This window comes from Microcaecilia unicolor, chromosome 5, assembly GCF_901765095.1.
Source record: "Microcaecilia unicolor chromosome 5, aMicUni1.1, whole genome shotgun sequence".
In the NCBI taxonomy this organism is placed as follows: Eukaryota; Metazoa; Chordata; class Amphibia; order Gymnophiona; family Siphonopidae; genus Microcaecilia; species Microcaecilia unicolor.
In genome coordinates this window covers 144,115,165-144,137,468 of record NC_044035.1, presented here as the reverse complement: position 1 = coordinate 144,137,468, position 22,304 = coordinate 144,115,165, and the positions used below count along the sequence as shown (strand labels likewise).

At 43.9% G+C, this 22,304-nt stretch overlaps 1 protein-coding gene across 8 annotated transcripts in view; it reads right to left on the bottom strand.

The window, feature by feature from the left end:
* Positions 1–22,304, bottom strand: part of CAMK2G (calcium/calmodulin dependent protein kinase II gamma) — a 563,068-nt gene that overhangs the window by 275,067 nt on the left and 265,697 nt on the right. For all 8 annotated transcript variants that reach the window (XM_030203383.1, XM_030203382.1, XM_030203385.1 and 5 more), the window contains exon 5: positions 3,870–3,935. In XM_030203383.1, coding sequence (XP_030059243.1) covers positions 3,870–3,935 — 66 coding nt within the window. The remainder of the gene's footprint in view (positions 1–3,869; positions 3,936–22,304) is intronic.

Here is a 22,304-nt window from a genome sequence, read left to right as displayed (position 1 = left end):
CCCCTGGATCCAACGTCTGCCGACTGAAAAAGTCCACTTGAATATTGAGTACTCCCGCTACATGTGATGCTGACAGATCTTCTAGATGACGCTCTGCCCACGAAAGAAGAATCGCTGTCTCCCGCACCAGTGCGTCTATCGGTGCTGGAAAATGGAAGAGACTAATACAAATAACAAAATTACAGAGCATATATATCAGCATGGATTAATAAGACAAAGCCAACATGGATTTAGTGAAGGGAAATCTTGCCTCACAATCTACTACATTTCTTTGAAGGAGTGAACAAACATATGGATACAGGCGAGTCGGTCGATATTGTGTACCTGGATTTTCAAAAAGCATTTGACAAAGTACCTCATGAAAAACTCCAGAGGAAATTGGAAGTCATGGGATAGGAGGTAGTGTTCTATCATGGATTAAAAACTGGTTAAACGATAGAAAACAGAGTAGGGTTAAATGGTCAGTATTCTCAATGGAGAAGGGTAGAAATTGGGTTTCAGCAGGGGTCTGTACTAGGACTGCTGCTTAACATATTTATAAATGATCTAGAGATGGGAATAACTAGTGAGGTAATTAAATTTGCTGATGACACAAAGTTATTAAAAGTTGTTAAATCACAAGAGGATTGTGAAAAATTGCAAGAGGACTTTACAAGACTGGGAAATTGGGCATCCAAATAGCAGATGATATTTAATGTAAGCAAGTGCAAAGTGATGCATGTGGGAAATAGCTATATCTACGTGATGCAAGGTTCCCCATTAGGAGTCACCGATGAGAAAAAGGATCTAGGTGTCATGGTTGATACGTTGAAACCCTCTGCTCAGTGTGCTGTGGCAGCTAAGAAAGCAAATAGAATGTTAGGTATTATTAGGAAAGGAATGGAAAACAAAAACGAGGATGTTATAATGCCTTTAGCAACCACACCTCGAGTACTGTGTGTAATTCTGGTCACCGCATCTCAAAAAACATATAGTGGAATTACAAAATGTACACAGAAGGGCGACAAAAATGATAAAAGGAGACAGGACAACTTCCCTATGAGGAAAGGCTAAAGCGGCTAGGGCTCTTCAGCTTGGAGAAAAGACAGCTGAGGGGAGATATGATAGAGGTCTATAAAATAACAAGTGGAGTGAAATGGGTAGATGTGAATCACTTGTTTACTCTTTCCAAAACTACTAGGACTAGGGTGGACACAATGAAGCTACAAAGTAGTAATTTTAAAGCAAATAGGAGAAAATATTTCTTCACTCAAAGTGTAATTAAACTCTGGAATTCGTTGCCAGAGAATGTTGTAAAAGCAGTTAGCTTAATGGGGTTTAAAAAAGGTTTGGACAGCTTCCTACAAGAAAAGTCCATACGCCATTATTAACATGGCAGATGGGAAAATCCACTGCTTATTTCTAGGATAAGCACCATAAAATGTATTCTACTGTTTTGGGATCTTGCCAGGTACTTGTGACCTGGGTTGGCCACTGTTGGAAACAGGATGCTGGGCTTGATGGACCTTTGGTGTGTCCCAGTACGGCACACGCTTATGTTCTTAGGATATGTTTTTTCACATAATAAGCTAATTATTTACCATTTTCCCTTTTGATCTTCCTTTCCGCCTTTGTGTGTGTTTGACCAATACCCTGTCCTGTAGTTTATGGAGTTGCTTTCTTGCGTTTGATGTTTTTGATTGTGATTTGCTTTGTAATAAGGGTGATTTTATCAAATCTGAATAAACATAAACTAAACTGTCAAACCTCGATACCATTAAAGAACAGAATACTTCTAATGCCCGACTCTCATGGGGTGGGGGGGTGGGCAGGGTTTTTTTTTTAATAGGAAGTCAGGAAGCATAGAACACACCACTCATTTCAAAATAGACTAAAGAAAAGTATTTTACATTACACTCCATTTCACCGCACCCTACCTCAATATCCAAGGCTTCCTCTCCCAACGCACCTTGCATCATCAAATCTAAGATCTTGTAGACTGAGTGCTCTTCATGCTTCAGCACCAGGCACTCTGTCCTTCCTATATAGTAAATACAGGGACCTGTCTCCCAGGATTCTTGCTGCTTATGGACAAGGTTTGTGCAGTGCAATAAGTACAGGGGACTGAGCCTCTAGGTCCATCAGATTTACAGTCTTCAAGGCGGATAGCTTTATGCATGCATTGAACCTCACACATAATCTCGGCTATGTCAGATATAATCCCGAGCTCTCTAACTTACTGCTGGTAATCTTCTTAATATTTGCACAGTGCCAAAGAGAGCCTTCTTCTCGAATGTATAGAGAATAATTTGTATAGGTAACATATCAAGATGTGCTTGAAAGGTCTTTAGAACTGGACCAGTTTCTGCATTTTCTTGTCACATCTGCTATGCAATCTGTGCAGCACCTGAGTCCCCTGTACCCTTCAACTGCACAACCCATTCAGCGCCTGAGTCCCTTGCGCCCTTCTACTGTACAACACGTGCAGCACCTGAGCCCCCTGTGGCTCTGTGCTCTATAATCAATGCAGCAACTGAGCCCCTATGGTCTTCTAGGTTCCTGCTGTGCACACAAAGGAATTCAGCTGCTAAGATGTTCTTTTTGTGAATCCAGGCTTCATTTGTACTGATGAGATCAGGCATAATATTACAAGGAAAGCCATTATGCTTGAGGAAAGGCTGCACATTTGAACACCTATGAATATGAGCTCAACACAGCCTTTAGTGGCATCAGAACAGCACTGGCTATTGAGAGGAGCTGATACTAGAAAATTAGTACAGGGACTCAGCTTCTAGGAGTTTCTGGTAAAGAATAAAGTATAGTGATTTGGCTCCTGAGAGATGATGTTCAAGCAATAAGACGCGACAGGCCTGTGGTGTAATTACACATGCTTAAAGGTATTGTTACAGCACAGGGCCTCATGTGTGCCTAACTGCACTTCAAGACAGTTCAAAGTATATTATTATTACAATTAGAAAGCTGATGACTGGAATACAGGAATACACAAAACCAAAACCAATATTTTCTCACTGTGTAAGTGCTACATGTTAACTGTGTTATTTCTTAGAATGATATGGTAGCTTTATACCTAGACTCCAGTTAACCAGTCGGATACAGGAAATAGGTGTTTTCTCTGTTTCTCAGTCACACTGAGGGAACAGGCATCCCAATCTCGCTGCCCAAGCATTTCTCCACTGACCATTCAGGAGCAGGAGAATCTGCTGGCCACCCGTACACCAAAGAGCCAACACTTCCCCTGCCCATAAATAGGCCCAGGGAATCAGCATTTCCCTGCTACTCAGTCACATCCAGGGACAGGGTCTCTGGCGCTCAACCAAGTCCAGAACAGGCGCTAGAAGAACAATCTCAATTTGAGTCACAGCCACATTACAAGACAGTGACGCAGTCCCTAATCGGACGTGGCTCTGTCCTTATGCAAGTTCCCATTTAATACTGCCTCTGAAAGATGGCAGCCATCTCTGCCCACTTAGTTTCAACAGTGTTGTGAGAGACCTTTTCACCTTTGAGACTGCAGTCTCCTTGTTATAATCGATAAGCAGAACTTGCTACTCTCTCCTCACACACCAGGTCTCTTCTGCAGGGAAGGGAGTTGGGACTAGAACACCGTCAGAGGAGGCGAAAGGGCCATGAAGACACAACAAACATGGAGTTGCCATAGCAACCAAGCTGAAGCAGGTTATCATAGCAACAGCAGTCAGACGCATGCAAAAAAGCAAACTGCACAATTAGAGGGGCGGGGGTTTATCAAAAGAGAACACTTCTATAAGTGAGGCTTTGCTCGGACAGAGACCACCAATAATATCCTCCCATCTTTAGGGGGCAGCAGGCCAACTGCCACACCAGACAATCATTGATCAAACTATCTTCACCTGGCATCTGCTTCACTGTAATACTCTCTGGCCACGATGTCTTCAAACAGCTCCCCACCAGTGACCCTGCAATCAGAGCCAGAAGAGAGAAGAGTGTTAAAAGGACGTTATAAGACAAAATCACAAGCACATCCCACACACCGCCCACCACAAATATGAATAGGATAATCTAATCTGATTTGCAAAAAGTGCTTTCAACAATTCATCTATCTAAAACAAAAGCAACAAATGCCCTATACATTATTTTACAAATACAGAGCTGGAGATGCCAAAAACGCTTGCTGGAAATGGCACGTCCCCCTTGAGGTGGAAGTAGGGTTGCCAATTAAATCCAGAATCTCCCAACAGGGTTGATCCGGTCTTGGCCTTACCTCAATGTATGCAGGAACACGTAGCCTTGCTTTTCTTAGGAAATCCAATGGGGAAATCAGAACAAGTCCCTGCATGCAATGGGTTAAGCCCAAGACTGGATCAACCCTGTTGGTCAAATCAGGATCCAGTTGTCAACCCTAGGTGGAAGTACATAGACTGTAGAACTGTTCATTTGGTATCACATTTCATAGCCCAGAATACTAAGAACACTATGGTCTGTGGGAAAGAAGTCTACAATTTCAGCTTTTGTTTAAAAAGTAAGAAAACAAACTCCTACAGCTCAGCATAGGTGTGAGGGATTAATGGCAGGTCCTGGATTATAGTAGGGTGAATACATGTTCATTAAAATGAGGCTGATGGGCTCATCAGGAAGGAAGGATGACACTCTTCTGATTTAGGACTGACATTAGAAGAAGCTCTCTTCTAATTCTCAATCAGGATAACTGTCCAGAGAAAGCTGCCAGGATCAGGGGTGGGACTGAGATAATGTGGACGAATATATGCTGATTAAAAGATGCTTTTAAGTATCTTAACAAAATTAAATCTGCCTTGAAGGACTGCTTACTAAAGAAAAGTTGAATCTTGGTGCACAGATCTAACAAACTTGGACACAGAAGAAAAAAAACTTCCCACCACCGCTAAGTAAATCAGAGATTCAAAAGAGGTCAATTGGGTGTTTTCTTTTCTGAAAAGACTAGTCAAATAGTAGCAGACTCTACCATCAGAGAACAGCTAATGAAAAGCTCCTTTCACGCCTTCAGCTACTTTAAGGTCCGGGCAACTATCTGGTGGTAATTTTAAATCCAAAAGAAGGACAATTACTCAGTCCATTGTTGCTGACATGAGGCATGTGTCTCAGCTAACCTGCTATGCTGTCATAGATAAGGTTATCAGACATCTCCGGTGTTCAAAGATTGTCCCTGAACTGAATATCCCTGTCCATTACTTCTGAATGAACTCACAACCTAGTTCATCTCGGCATGATAGATTCAACTGCTCTATCACACAAGTCAATTACTGAGACCCACAAAAACAGTCTGCATCATAACCCAGTGAGTTACAGCACTGAGCTGACAAACCAGTGCAAGCCCTGTACAAATCCAGAGACACAGAAACAGCTAATGTACCTGATTATAACTCACCTTGAGCTACTTACTACTGAAAAGGTGTGAGCTAAATCCAAATAAAGACTCCTAGAGCCTGTGCTATTAGCTACCCATTAGGAGCTAGCTGCTAACCATGACCCATCTGGGGAGCTCTTGAATGAATGTGCCAATGTAGATACAGCAGTGCAGAAGTGGTCAAACTCTTCCCACTTAGAGAGTCAAACCAAAATGCACATACCAAAGAGTCTCACATATTTGGATGACAAGGGTGACCCCCCTCTACCAGTGTCTCTCAACCCTTCCCCCTATTGAAAATCATCTCTCTCATCCCTGCCTCCCATTCCTTCTCATACACACTCCACCATCACCACTTTTAGCTCCCACACCCCCACCCGAATTCCTTGTGCAAGACCCAGACTTGGAACAGGGTTGGCTCGGGAGTCTAGGGTGAGCATCCTATCCATAGGTCAGGTTCTAACCTTGTGACCTCTCTGCTCTCTCCATTTCCAGGCCCTATAACCAAGTTATGAGCCTGTTCCACTCCAGCTCGTCAGGTTCCATATCAGGATTTCCGTCTACCTGCTTGACTGATTCCTGTGTCTGGTAAAATCAAAGTGCTGATGTCTAGGGTTTTGCTCCACTCTAAGACCAGTAATTTGGATTTAGAAATATTACTTGCATTTCCAAACTCCAAGCTCAAGCTAAGTTACGTATTCAGGTAGACAAGTTATTTCCTGCCCAAACTGGAATACAGTTTAGTTTTACCTCAGGCAATGCAGATTGAAGTGACTGTGAAAAGTCATAAGCATTTCAGTGGGAGAAGTAGGTTTTGAACCTTGGTTTCCCTGGTTTACAAACCACTTCTGTAACCATTAAGTTAATCCTCCACTAAGCATTTTAAAGGGCCGATGCTCAAAACCTACCGCCGGTGTTAGTGTGCCGCCAAATGCTTTAATTGTTTCAGTGTGGACGCTGAAACCATTAGCACAGACTGTATTTATACGCAGACATTTAGTACACTGCTGGGATTGTTTAAAAAAAAAAAAAAAGAGCTCTAAGGCGTGTTACGCCAGGCCGGGTGCCTAATGACACCTCTTCTTTCTTGCCAACCTGACCACCCTGCCCTGAATGGGCTTCCCTGTCACCATGCACACTCAGCATTGGCCTGACTTTAAAAACAAAACAAAAACTTTGGTGGTCCAGTAGACCCTGACTCCCTCCCCAAACAAACTATTAAAAGCCCTGGTGGTCCAGTGGACCCCTGACCTCCCCTTTCCATAAGTTTTGAAAAAGCCCTGGTGGTCCAGTAGGATTCCAGCCCAGCAGGTCCACCCTGGTAGGCAACCCCCACCTCAAACCCCTCAGTAACCGATAGGGAGGCAGGAGGAAGGAGAGAGTGATGCCTCCTCCCTCCTGCTCTGTGGAGAGTCATCAAAATGGCAGCTCCCCGCCCAGTGCATCCTGGAATGCATTGGACAGGGCCTAACTACCATATAAGTAAAGAAATCTGAGCACACTTTCCTCCCTTGGGTGGCTGAGCAGCTCTCCTAGCTCCTGAGAACCAATCAGCCATGAGGAGCAAGAAGGAAGGTTGCACCTAAGCTACTACCAGATTCATAAATTTCATGGCATGTCATGAAAATGTTATATTACACCAAGCAGTCCCCAAACATTTTGGACCGAATGCCACCCTGGACTTTTCAGATTTTGGACCTTCATCCTCACCCCGAATGAGCCTGCCCTGCCTGTGTCTACTTTAACTAGCAGCAGAGATTATAGGTACAATCCAGTCGATGGGAAGGCAGTAGGGGCGGAGGGTTGGAAGGCAGCTCTAGACACAGGAAAAATGGTGGTGATCTGGAGGAAGTTCCTATGCCATGGAAGTGAAATTTCTACATGTGGTGGGGGAGAAGGATCATAAGAGAAATGAAGCCCTCCAAAAGATACCCAAATAAATTTCTATGGGAGAAGCAGCTCCAGCAGCGGAGGTATACATACTTTATTTACGGATTATTTGATATACTGCTAACCGCCATGGCATCTGGGCGGTTCACATTAAAAGCTCAGACAGCATAAAAACGGTTACAAAAAAGAGAGAAGAGAAAGAAGCAAATAATGGGAGGGTACAAAACAGAGGGATGACTAGACAATGGGGGAAGAAACCAAGAATAGAGCGGAGGTAAGAAAGGCTGTGATGGAAAGGCCTGACTGAATAACCAGGTGTTCAAGAGTGTTTCTTAAATGTGGGATATGAGGGCTTCAGTTTAAGCAGTGTGTGTCGCATCCAGACATACAACAGAGGGGGAGGGGAAGTGTAATAAATGATGTTGTGAAGAACATAATAATCAAGGGCAGTGATAAGGTATAAGCAAACTTGAGATGTATTCCGGTGCTGATGGGAGAAGACCTTTGTATACCAGCAAGAGCAATTTGTAGGTGATCCAAAAAGATACAGGTAACCACTGTTCTTGCTGCAAAAGAGGGGTAACATGATCAAAGTTTTGGGCATTACATAAAAGTTTAACTGCAGTAGACTGTATACCTTCCCCTTTTATCTCCCTTCCCCTTTCATCTCCTCTCTTGATCACAGACACACATGAAAGTATGTGCACAGACACACACTAACATACCAACCCCGCCCCCAACACACATACACAAGCATTTACAAGCAGCATGCAGAGGAGTTGGATAATGTTCCACAAACCTTGCTCTGCCCACTTGTTCAGAGGTACAGAAGGTGAGGAAGGAGAGCTGAGAAGAGCAAGCCCTGTTTGTCTCCCACTTCGTGTGTGGCTCTCTATCTTTATCTGGGTCTGTGCTTGCCTATACACCAACTAAGTATTAGAATCAGGGGTGGTAAACGATAGCAATCAAAGCCGTGCCCCCAAATTTTAATCATACTTTTCCATTTTTTTTAAATGTTGACCTAAACAGCCTTTTGAATAGATGCTCAGCATGACTGATTATCCTTTACAACATGCTATTCAATTAGAGGTGGGCAACAATGAAAACTCTTAATCAAAATTAATCGTGCTATTAAAAGTTTTTATTAAATATGATTAGTCGTACCTCTGGGCTGGATGGCTTGGTACTACTAAATTCCCACTGCATGGAAATTTTTCAAACCTGCTGAGTATAATGAAAAGTTGTATACACACACTTCCTTTCCACGCATATTGCTCCCCGGGTACCTACCTTTCTCCTCTCCTATTGCATCCTTCCCCCTGTACATACACCCAAGTGTCTCCCCTTCTGCTATTAAACCTGTTAACCCTGACACACAGACACCCATTTCTCTTCTCTCCTGCTGATGACCCCCCCCCCCCCCCCCCTCGCATTTATCTTAACATTTATCTGGCTCTTCATAGGTCTCCATCAGCGAATCCCACATGCAACTGACAACGATGCCTTCCATCTGCTATATTATGGCAAGATGAAATAGGATAGGCAGGGGAGAGAAAGCAATACTGGACAACAGACAGAAGTTAAAAATTTTGATCATGATTTAAAAATGTAATTGTAGTTAAAATTAAAAAAATAATAATCACAGGAGCAGTGCACTAAATGCCCACCCCTAATTAGAAGGGATCTCAGAATCAGATCTCCAGGCACACTTTACCCTCTTTCATGCCCTGTCTTTTCCCAGGAACTAAAAAGTACACATGCCCTATCTGCATACTTCAAGCTACATCCTCATATAACCTCTACTCTGTCTATATCCTTTTAAAATCACCAAAGAAAGCGAACAATCATTTTGTGTGGCTTCTTTCATTTGCAAAGCAATACAAAACCTACATTTTAAAAAATTACTATCATTGATATGCTGCTTGAAAAAAAAAATCTCACTCTGTACCCATCGGCATTTAACCCCCTCAACACCTCCTCCCGGCAATTACACCCTTCCTCTTTCTCCAATTATTCACCCCTTTTTCACACTACTCTCCCAGAACCATTCATCTCCTATTCCACTGCCCATTTCCCACGCAAGGTTGCAGATCCCGTGTCCAGTAGCGTAGCCAGGAACTTTTTACAAGGGTTACGTCTCCCTGCTGCCCCCAGCTGCTACTACTACCCTCTGTCTCCCCCCCCCCCCCCCCAAATACTTTAAAATCCTCTTGGCTTTAGTCTTCACTTGGGCAACGGCACTCATAGGCTGGCGGCAGCCTGCTCCGGGACCTCCTCCCTGAACCATCCCACCCATTCTGATGCAATCTCCTGTTTTGTGAAAGGCAGGAGAGTTCAGAGAGGAAGTCCTGAAGTACACCGCAGGCAGCCTATGAGTGCCGCTGTCCGGGTGAAGAATAAAAGCCGAGAGGATTTTAAGGTGGGAAGGGCCAGGTCTGACAAGAGGTGTGTATGCCACTGACACACCTAGTTTAAATACACCACTCCCCATGTCCATACTGTTTTCTTGCTCCAAAATGTAACAAGCACATCATCCCGGGGGCAAAGGGATGAGAAGGCAGAGGACTCAGACCACACATTGCTCTCCTAGACCCAGTAGAAGGAATGGGGAAATGCGGCTTAAACACCCAAAATGTTTACTCAAGATAGCCAAGAAGAATTAAGCCTTGAGCTGAGTTTTGTTACCACTGCTATGGTATTTACAGATTAATGGTATATCAAAGGCTAAATCAAATAGGAAACTTGGAGTTGGGAGTGCTTTCCTGTGGACAGAAGACCAAATTGGGGTTGGAAATAGGAGACTACTTTTGCCAAGTTTTCGAAAGAGAAAAACCTGACACCTGCTGTGCTCTATGCCTTTCCCTTGCCCCCTCTACTGCTGCACCTTATCCCTCACTTCCCCCCCCCCCCCACCCCCACCACCATCTGCTAGGGTTGCCATCTTAGAAGAAAAAAATGACACATAGATATATTCTATTTCATAAACTCTGATGTTATGACAAACTAAAATTATGTTAAAGTTTTGATACCCGTTCAGTAAAACTAATATACAATCCCTCCACTGAAAAATACTATATAGAAACACCTTACCATACCATAATAGTACCAACCTCAAGGACTTAAAAAGCTCTCATGGAAACAGGAAATTGCATCAGAGGACGCGGGACATTGGAGAGGAACAGGAACGGGCCTGAGCTCGGCCGGAGGCAGAGTGCTTTAAATGCTTGCTGCCACTGATGCACGGGGAGGGAAAGAGAGGTCAGGTCAATGATTTTAAAAAACAGCTTCTGTAGTGCCGGTTTTGGGGGTCTGCCAGCAGCCAGCCTAGCCTTTGGAAAACTGGCCAGGCCGGCTGAGAAATGACCAGTTGGCAACCCTACCTGCACCTATTGAGGAAGCCCTGTGACTTAGCAGTTTCCCTGGCAATGAGGTGGGAGAACATGGTCTATCTGTGAGCCCTCTGGTTCTCCTGTTCAAACAGCCACATGAAGAACCAGGGGAGATAAAGTGGACTTGAGCCCAGGTGAGGACACAGATACAAAATTTGGAGTTACATGCTACTGAAATTGTGAGCTACAGTTCCCCCCCCCCCCCTCCCCCATGTTTCTGCTTGGGAAAATTGTTCTGTCATAGCCAGGCAAATGTGAATATGCACTGAGGGTGGGGGCCTTCCCACCTTGCGCTTTCCATTTCCCAAGAGAAATAGGGGAGGAATAGTGTGAGACAGAGCTAGATTTTTTTTATCCAACACGCTGCTGTGAATGCTGGAATAAAGTTTACTCTTTCATTTACTGAATTAAAAAAGTACCTGTATTTGGCTTGAGCAGTAACAAGAGTGAAAGAAAGGGAGAGATGGGGCAACCTCCTCTGCCCCAAGGACTCCTATACAAGTTTAATCACTTGTAGGATCAGTAGCGTAGCCACAAGTGGGCTGAGGCCCACCCAGAAGTGGTGCAGCTTTGCCGTGGCTGGCAGGTCTCCCCAAGCCCTGCCAGCTGAAAACTCACCTTTCATTATTGATGAGCTGAAAACTCCTAGCATCTCTTCCTCCCCTCCCTTGCTGATGATCCAGCATCTTTCCTAGTCTCTCAACACCCCCCCCCCTCCGCCCACGTTCCTTTTTAAAAAACTTCAATTCCAGAGGTTGCAGTCTTCCATCTGACACAGTCCTGCTTATGTGGAAACAAAGTTGCGTCAAAGGGAAGGGTCTGGGGCCAGAATGAACAGTGTGTATGAGTCACTGCTTGTTGCCGGTGACCTCTAGAACTGAAGAGATTTATTTGTGACATTTATATCCCACATTATCCCAAACAAGTTTGAGTTCAATGTGGCTTACAATAAACAGTATAGGATACATAACAAAGAATAATGCATAAGAAAGTAATTTGTTGTAAGAATCCAATTTTACAATACAATTTTTACAATTGAATACAAATTTTACAATTTATAAAGGTACACAGGGAGGGAGGTAGGAGAGTATTTGAGAGACTGGGAGAAATGCTGGATTACCAACAGGAGTGGGAAGGGAGAGGTGCTGGACTACAGGGTAGGGGTGGAGAGAAAATTTCATGCTCAGATCCACCCAAAATTAGCTGTCATTACTCCTTCATGCATAGGAGACAGCTCTTTTGGTGCCAATGGCTGCTGAACATACTACTATTGAGAAAGCTTCTTCACTGTGTCCAGACAGGGGTAATTTGTATTATGTTTGGAACCCCTAATCATTCTGGTGCATATGCCTTCAAGTCTTTTTTAGTCAATAAGTTCATTATCATGTAGGGAACTGGATAGTGCAGCAAACATGACAGTTTGTACCATATGGACTCAGTAGTGACAGAGGTGAGCACTGAGACTGGAGGATTTGTTGAACTATGAAGGAGACCTGTCCTTCCCTTTGCTTGCTATGTTTGCTTTGTGATGGAAAAGGAAGAAGCATCATTGTTTTCTTTTTGCATTTGTGGTTGGAACTGGATTAGCTTCTGAGAGCAAATAAAGGCCTGCAAGCTTCCTCCCTAGTGAAGTGGGAAGAAGGGGAGGAGAACAGGCTGCAAGGTACTTTTGAAGTGAATGACTTTTGGACTCTTAATTTTAAATAATTTTGTATTGGTTGCTACATGGAGTAAACCTCATTGCCCATTTTTCTTTTGAGTGCAGAAACCTATTATTGGGGGATTCCTTTGTGTGTGAGAGGGGATGGGGAGAGAGGTCGCACTCAGGGATGTAGAGGAAAGAGCAGTAGCTCTAATTCCTGAGAAAGTCAGAGACAAATGCAACTCTTAAAATAAATCAGCTGAAGTCCTCCGCTATCCATCTGCTGATCAGCTAAATACCTGCATTATGTGTGACCTCCACCAAATACCCAAGTGTCACTCGAGACCTAAACTCCTCTGAAAAAGACAACTATTTTGTGTTCCATGACTGTCCCGACTCCCCATGCCAAGACACAGGTCCATCTTTTGCCCCATCTGTTCCCTCTCTTTCCTTTGTTTGCCTCATCCCCTTCACCTTCCCTCTTCTCTTCTTCCACCACAGCTAAAAGGAAAAGCAAGGAACTTCGTACCTACATTTGGCGCCTACCACATCAGACAGTTCAATCCCACAGAATGAACTACAACATGCCCCACAAAATCCTATGCTGTTCTTGTAAGACCTCCTCACACCATACGATTCAAACTGATGGCAATGAAAAGATTGAGGATCAAATACAATAGAGCACATGGATCAAGGAGGATGGAAGGGAGAGTGCACCATGGACTGAATCAGAGGGGTAACTGGACTAAATAGGAGAAAGGTAAATAGAGAAAAAAAAATAAAAATAAATTCTTTCAAAGTATTTAGCATACACCTTCCCACTGGTAGATCAAAGCAAGCTATATTCAGAAACAATAGGCATTTCCCTATTCCCAGAGGGCTCACAATCTAAGTTTGTACCTAAGGCAATGGAAGGTTAATCAATGGACGATGCAGATAAAGGCTGCAAGGCCCGGTTTGCTTCCTCTCACCATAGGCCATGGATGATGTTTGGTTTTCCTTCCATTTTTACACAACTAAAGATACTCTGTGCTTACCTTATGCTTTATTCACTTCTTTTGCTGTTTTTCCATACATCTCCTTCCAGCAGGAGGCCATTTCATACATCCATTATCTTTTCAGTGAAAAATAATTTCTAATATTGTTCCTAATCTGCCCCTCTTGACCTCTAAAGATCATGATATCTTATTCTAGTGTCCTTTCTACTGCAAAATATATGCATCTCAGAGTCACTTTAACAACCTATGGGGCCCTGAGAAAACTCTTGTGGATGGACCTCCCTCGGTCCAGCAGTTCTCTCCACTCCCCCCTCCCCCCACTTCAAGTCCAGCAGCCCAACTTCAATAGCCCCCTGCCAGTAAGCTGCTTCCCAAAGAAAAAAAAATGCAGCATAAAGGCCCAGAGCCACTGTCTAGGCCATACTACTGATGGGTCTGCTGGTTCCACCCCTCAGATACAGGAAGAAAACATCAGAATAGGCAGGACCAGCAGAGCCATTAGTGGTATAGTCTAGACAGCAGCTCCTTGCCTTTGTACTGCTTTATTTATTTTGCTGGAAGAAGCAGGGCTAGCAGGGTGGGAGTGCAGTAAGGAAACTGCTGGACTGGGTGGGAGGAGGGCGGCTGGAAGGTAGATGCTGGACTAGAGTGCAAAGATGCCAAGGGTGGCCCTTCTCACCCCTATGAGTGAGACTGAAGGCCGATGAGATTTTTCCTCACAGTGAATTCAGGGAATACTTTTATTACAATGGTGAAGGGACTGAGGGACTGCTGGCTACTCTTAATGCCAAATGTCTTCATGTGCACCTAGAAATGGATTTCAGTATCGTGGGTGATATATTACATACTTAAACTCAATTATTTCAAACACTGACCAGGCAGTAAAGGTCATTGAGGATTCTTTCCTGCCCCCGCAAAGGCCACTATACCACCAGGCCCTTCAAGGTAGGCTCAGGGAGGGCTGCAACCAGCAACCGGGCAGAGCCTCTGGGCCCAGAGGCTCTGCTCAGTTGTCTGATGCAGCACACTGGTGGTATAGTGGCTTTTGCGGGTGCAGCAAAGAATCCCACTCTTTCCTGCCCACTGCTGCTACTCTACATGGCGGCGCCGGTGCTGCTGGGTATTAAAAATTGTTGTCAAGACTCGCAAGAGATTACTGTAGTAAGTCTCAGAAGCTATTTTGAAAAACACAGGTACAGTAGCGATAGCGGGCAGTAAAGAGTGGGGTTCATTCCTGCCCCCGAAGAAGCCACTAGACCACCAGGCGCTTGAAGGTAGGACCAGGGACAGCTGCAGCGGTGGGCACTGGACAGGTGGGGCCCCAATGACCTTTACTGCCCAGGGGTCCCCGTCCAGTCAGTCCACCCCTGGCACTTACCAACACTAAACCATATATACATCTATGGAAACAATTCAACTGCAGTGTTTCATAATTTAAATCTGATCAAAGTCTGCTGCTATAAAAACAACCACATCAACACACATCAAATCTGCAAAATATTCTAAAACCTTGCCTGATGTTATGACACACTAAGTACTACTATTAAGTAGTAAATTTAAAACCAATAGGAGAAAATATTTCTTCACTCAACTTGTAATTAAACTCTGGAATTCGTTGCCAGAGAACGTGGTAAAAGCAGTTAGCTTAGCAGGATTTAAAAAAGGTTTGTACAATTTCCTAAAAGAAAAGTCCATAAGCCATTATTAAGGTGGACTTGAGAAAATCCACTGCTTCTTTCTGGGATAGACAACATAAAATCTGTTTCACTGTTTTGGAATCTTGCCAGGTACTTGGACCTGGATTGGCTGCTATTGGAAACAGGATACTGGGCTTGATGGACCTCCGGTCTCTCCCAGTATGACAATACTTATGTTGTTGTAAAATTATATTAAAGTTTTGATGTCATCTCAGTAAGGCCAATATACAGTCCCTCCACTGCAAAACACTATGCACAAACTTGGTGCAAAAACACAACTCAGAACCTTACCATACCAAAATAGCACTAACTACCAGGACTCAAAGAGCAATATCTTTATCAGGGGGAAATGCAGCACTGTAAACATTACACCATGCCCTCAAACACCATTACACTACCTGATCAGAAAACAGAACAAATGGAGCTATTACAGATCTCTACACGGAAACTGCATGTTAACACAATACTGCACCTTGGTCACACGAGCAAAACACAAGCAGACCTACAACAAATATGAAACAAGAGACCACAAACCATTAATAGAGATATGAAGGCAAAAACTGAACTGGAACCTTCAAAAAGTCAGAATCTGGATATAAAGCAATACTAGAAATGTAAGATATCAAAGATGCACATTTCCAAATGCTAACACATTTCAATTAATAAAATCAAAATAAAATATTTTTCTACCTTTGTTGTCTAAGCATCATATTTTTCCATTCAGTTTGATCCAACTCTCTCTCTCTCCTGCTTTTCTCTTTTATTTTTACCGTCTTTCCAGGATCTCCTCCTGCCCACTTAACATTTTCTTCTCTCATGTCCACAATCTATTTTCCCTCAGCATCCTTCCCCTCTGCTTACAGTGAAACTGATGGCTAAGATGGCAACTCAAACGGCGGGTCTGCTTCCAGATCTTATCCATCAGGATCAGGTAGGTTTTGTGCAGTCCCAACAGGCAGTTTGGAATGTCTGTAAGGTTATGGCAGCTATGGGGTATTGTGCTACTGGAAATATTCCTTCGCTGTTTCTTAGTTAAGTCTGGATGCCCATAAGGCATTTGATTGTGTGTACTGGGGTTATCGATTCCTTTTATTAGATATAGTTTTGGGGAGCCCTTCTTGGATATCATAAAAATCTTATATAATAACCTTGTGTCAGCTGTGTTTGTCAATGGGGGTGGGGGGGGGGGCTCACTGATTACTTTTCTTTGGCGTGGGGCACCCATCAGGAGTGCCCTTTGTCACCATTGTTATTCATTCTCACTTTAGAGCCCCTCTTGATTGCATTGCAGGCAGACCCTGTGGTCAGTGGCCTCACTATTGGTGAGGAAGAAGTGAAATGTATGGCCTTTGCTGATAATGTGCTGTGAGTCCTCACTCACCCACACCACTCATTGCATCGGCTTTTGCACTTGGTGCAGTCCCATGGTGGAGTTTCTGGCTTGGCACTTAATCTTTGTAAATCCGAGGCTCTAGCCCTGGGAGGGTACCAATATGATGATTGCGGGGATGACTTTCCATTGAAGAAGGTGCATCATAAACTGGCTAGCATATCCTCAAGTGCTGCATTATATTAGTGTACTGGATAAATCTACTTTGAATGAAGATGCCGTGAATTTGATCTCTGAGACACTACTTTTGACTCGAACAACTAAGGCAGGTGTATCATTTTATCAGATCAGCTTACATAGCTTGGCACCTGCTTGGGGCTATGGCACTCTGGCTGGAGTTTGGAATCTGAATTTACAACCTGATGAGAGGGTTATGGGTGATGAGCTTCAGTTGTTCATGAAACATTTGAAGCATCTTGCTCGTACTGTATCCTTTAAGGAACAACAGAATACATTTCTGCTCCACCAGTATATTTCCCCTCATCGGGTGTATGTGGCTCGACAGACATGGCTGAATGCACATGGTATGGAGCTGAGCCGGCTATGCTGGTGCATATGTTCTGGACATGTCCCTTGATAAAACCTTTTTGGGTGCAGGTGCTGAATTACCAGTCTATGATCTTGGGTAGATGTCTTACCGCTTCGAGCAGACATTCAACTGTTCTTTAATTTTGTTTCTTTAGGCCTTATCTTCTTTTACACAAGGCCTTTTTTTGGCCAGAAAGTGCATATTGATGTGCTGGAGGAAGGCTGCTGCCCCTTCAGTGACTGCCTGGAAGAATGAACTCTTTCATCTAATGAGACTGGAGAGACTGATGTTGGACGGATCTCTCCTAAGGTGTGGAAAACCTTTCAACAAATTTGGTCCCCAGTGTGGGATCATTTGCCACATCATACTTGTAATTATCTGTTGAACCTGTAACTTGAAGTTCTTGTTTTGGGAGGAGGGGGGTAAAACTGTCTGTGTGCGTCATGACTGTCGGTTCAGCTTGACGTGAAGAATCAACACATGCGGTCTGACCCATTTGGTTTGTGTTATTTGGTTGGGGTAGGGGTGGTGGTGGTGGGAGGGGTGAAAATTGAAAATCACCATGTTGTATTGCCTTCTGGTCTGCTTTGTTGCTTTGTTGTTTTGCGTAGATGTAATAAAGATCAATTTTAAAAAATTACTTTGATAAAACAGAACTACAACCAAAGTCCTTCATTCCTCTTATAAAACCATATGATACTATACAATTGTATTATCTACTCCACACCCATGTGAAAAAGAAATGGTCTCTGGATCACACAAGCTTGACTATATTTTTGAAATACATAAGAGATGCTGTACTGGATCAGACCAAGGGTACATCTAGCCCAGTATCTTTCAACAGTGGCCAGTCCAGATCACAAGTACCTGGTCGAGTCCTAAAAAGTAGCAAGATTCCATGCTACTTTACCTCAGGGATAAGCAGTGGCTTTCCACAGGTCTACATTAATAATTATGTTTATGGACATCACTTCCAGGAATGTGTTCAAACCTTTTTCAAACCCAGCTACATTAACTGCTTTTACCACTTGCTCTGGCAACAAGCTCCAGGGCTTAACTATTAGTTAAGTGAAAAAATAGGAATTTGTTTTAAATGTGCGACTATGTAACTTCATGAAGTGCCCCCTAGTCTTTGTACTTTTAAAAAAGAGTAAACAAATCGATTCACATTTCCGATTCATTCCATTCTGGATTTTATAGACCACTATATCATATCTCCCCCTCAGCCATTCCTTCTTCAACCTGAAGAGCCCTAATCTCGTCAGCCTTTCCTCATATGAGACTCATTCCATTCCCTTAATCACCCTGGTCACCCTTCTTTGTACCTTTTCCAGTTCCACTGCATTAGTACATTTACTTACATTTTAAAAACACATTTTGGAAAATTTAAAGTAGAGTCATCACAGGACATTAATGTGTCACTAAGTTATCTACAAATCTTGGGAAATACCATGAAATGAGGCCAAATTCACAACAGGACTACCACCAGCCAGCTGGCAAGGACAAAGCTGAAAAGATGGACACTCCAACAGCTTGGAAAAAAAATGCTCTGACTTATCAAAAGTAGTGTACACTGAAAAAAATGAATTTGCAACAAGAACTATAAACAAAGTGGCGAAGTACATTTCATTTGTCAGTTTGACTGTATTGCTTCAAGAAGCAGGGGCTGTCCATTGGTATGGACCTAAGTGTGACTGACTGGGTTAGAAACCGATTGAACTGCAGGGAGACAAAGGTGAGAAGAAGTAAATGGAGTTCATGCCAAGGAAAGGGAATCTACTTGTGGTGTGCCACAGAGATCTGACTCTGGTGCAACATTTTCATAAGCATTATAGCAGAAGGGCTATCGGAAAAGGTTGGTGTTTTTGTACATGATACCAAAATCTGCAACAGGGGTGGAAGAAGAAAGAAGGGATCTGGAGAGTCTGAGGGATGCTCTAACTGGCAGCTAAGACTGAACACTAAGACTGGAGGAGTGGCCTAGTGGTTAGGGTGGTGGACTTTGGTCCTGGGGAACTGAGGAACTGAGTTCGATTCCCACTTCAGGCACAGGCAGCTCCTTGTGACTCTGGGCAAGTCACTTAACCCTCCATTGCCCCATGTAAGCCGCATTGAGCCTGCCATGAGTGGGAAAGCGCGGGGTACAAATGTAACAAAAAAAAAAAAATAAATAAATATAGTGTCATGCATTTGGGTTTCAAAACCCAAGGAAGAGGAAAGTATAGGTGGACTGAAGCTATGTACAAAAACAAGCGTGACCTAAGGGTGAACATATCTGACTATCCTACAGTGGCCAAACAGGTAAACAAGGGGACTACAGTGGGGGAAATAAGTATTTGATCCCTTGCTGATTTTGTAAGTGTGCCCACTGACAAAGACATGAGCAGCCCATAATTGAAGGGTAGGTTATTGGTAACAGTGAGAGATAGCACATCACAAATTAAATCCGGAAAATCACATTGTGGAAAGTATATGAATTTATTTGCATTCTGCAGAGGGAAATAAGTATTTAATCCCTCTGGCAAACAAGACCTAATACTTGGTGGCAAAACCCTTGTTGGCAAGCACAGCAGTCAGACGTCTTCTGTAGTTGATGATGAGGTTTGCACACATGTCAGGAGGAATTTTGGTCCACTCCTCTTTGCAGATCATCTCTAAATCATTAAGAGTTCTGGGCTGTCGCTTGGCAACTCGCAGCTTCAGCTCCCTCCATAAGTTTTCAATGGGATTAAGGTCTGGTGACTGGCTAGGCCACTCCATGACCCTAATGTGCTTCTTCCTGAGCCACTCCTTTGTTGCCTTGGCTGTATGTTTTGGGTCATTGTCGTGCTGGAAGACCCAGCCACGACCCATTTTTAAGGCCCTGGCGGAGGGAAGGAGGTTGTCACTCAGAATTGTACGGTACATGGCCCCATCCATTCTCCCATTGATGCGGTGAAGTAGTCCTGTGCCCTTAGCAGAGAAACACCCCCAAAACATAACATTTCCACCTCCATGCTTGACAGTGGGGACGGTGTTCTTTGGGTCATAGGCAGCATTTCTCTTCCTCCAAACACGGCGAGTTGAGTTCATGCCAAAGAGCTCAATTTTTGTCTCATCTGACCACAGCACCTTCTCCCAATCACTCTCGGCATCATCCAGGTGTTCACTGGCAAACTTCAGACGGGCCGTCACATGTGCCTTCCGGAGCAGGGGGACCTTGCGGGCACTGCAGGATTGCAATCCGTTATGTCGTAATGTGTTACCAATGGTTTTCGTGGTGACAGTGGTCCCAGCTGCCTTGAGATCATTGACAAGTTCCCCCCTTGTAGTTGTAGGCTGATTTCTAACCTTCCTCATGATCAAGGATACCCCACGAGGTGAGATTTTGCGTGGAGCCCCAGATCTTTGTCGATTGACAGTCATTTTGTACTTCTTCCATTTTCTTACTATGGCACCAACAGTTGTCTCCTTCTCGCCCAGCGTCTTACTGATGGTTTTGTAGCCCATTCCAGCCTTGTGCAGGTGTATGATCTTGTCCCTGACATCCTTAGACAGCTCCTTGCTCTTGGCCATTTTGTAGAGGTTAGAGTCTGACTGATTCACTGAGTCTGTGGACAGGTGTCTTTCATACAGGTGACCATTGCCGACAGCTGTCTGTCATGCAGGTAACGAGTTGATTTGGAGCATCTACCTGGTCTGTAGGGGCCAGATCTCTTACTGGTTGGTGGGGGATCAAATACTTATTTCCCTCTGCAGAATGCAAATAAATTCATATACTTTCCACAATGTGATTTTCCGGATTTAATTTGTGATGTGCTATCTCTCACTGTTACCAATAACCTACCCTTCAATTATGGGCTGCTCATGTCTTTGTCAGTGGGCACACTTACAAAATCAGCAAGGGATCAAATACTTATTTCCCCCACTGTACAAAAAGCCAGAATTTGCTTGGGTGCATAGGAAGAGCAAAGGCCAACAAGAAAAGGGAGGGTCTACTGCCTTTGAGTAAGTCTCTGGTTAAGAGTACAGTTCTGGAGGTCTCAACTTCAAAAGGATATAAACCAGCAGAAATTGATCCAGGAAGTAGGTTTTAATATGGGAAAGGGGATCAAGATATTTAAATATTTTCATAATACAAATACAACGAAGGCAGGCTTTGTTCAATGGCAAAAGAGGCTTTAGAAAGAGGCCATGGGATTAGGGTAAAGTTAGATAGATTTAAAATTAATTTAAGGAAATATTTATTTCTAGAAAGGATGGTGAACACATGGAACAGCCTCCTGATGGAGGTAGTGAAGACCAGGATTGCATCAGAATTCAAGAAAGCACAGACGATCTCTGAGGGAGAAGGAAGAGATATTAGAATTGAGCAGGCAGAATGGATGGGCCGTATCGTCTTTATCTGTTATCGGGTTCTATGTTTCTACAGAAATGTTGTGATTATATTGCTTCCACATTCATTACTTACGTTTTGTACTGAAATATAGCTCTTGTAAAATAAAATAAATATATATATATATATATATATATATACTAAGGATATTATATTTCATCTAGAACACTGAAAAAAAAAAGCATCAATTACTGTGGAAGACTAGAGCACACTTTCCAGATAATACTGGAAAGAGGCTCATTTACCAAAGGAGAGTATACTACACTAGTAAGACAAAAATGTGTAGATTTACCAATTAGAATACACACCATGGTAGTTTTCTTTAAAACAAAACAAAAAGTACCAGCAGCTGCCTTCACCTTTCATTCTGACAATTAGCCACAGTTCAAAAAAGTTCCCGGAAGGTGACCAGGCAGGAAATCTATATGTTTATTACCAATTTTGATATACCATGATTTAACACTGCCTGAAAAGAGTGATTTACCAGAGATGTACACCATCAAACCTATAAATGGCAAGTGACCGACTCACCTGCAAATGCGCAGTAGAGACTTCCCTCTCTGTCCCACCCCCGCGTCAAGACGTGATGACGGGGGGGGGGGGGGGGGGGGACAGAGAGGGAAACTGCGCGGAAGAGGAGGGAGGGAACCGCTGATGTCGCTACCGCTCCCCCCCCAAGGTAGCCGCTACCGCCCCCCCCCCCGGAGTCGCCACCCCCCCCCCCCCCCTTCACCCGGCCCGGGCCCTCTCTTCGTTATTCAACTTACAGCAGCGCCGAAACAGCAGCAAGCAGCTCAGCTTCAGCTCCCGTCGGCCTTCCTTCCCTGCCTGTGCCCCGCCCTCGCCGACGTGATGTCACACGAGGGCGAGGCACAGGCAGTGAAGGAAGGCCAACGGGAGCTGCTGCTTGCTGCTGTTTTGGCGCTGCTGTAAGTTGAATAACGAAGAGAGGGCCCGGGCCGGGTGAAGGGGGGGCGGGGGCGACAGGGGCTACCTTGGGGGGGGGGAGGGGACATGGGAGGTCTCAGGAGG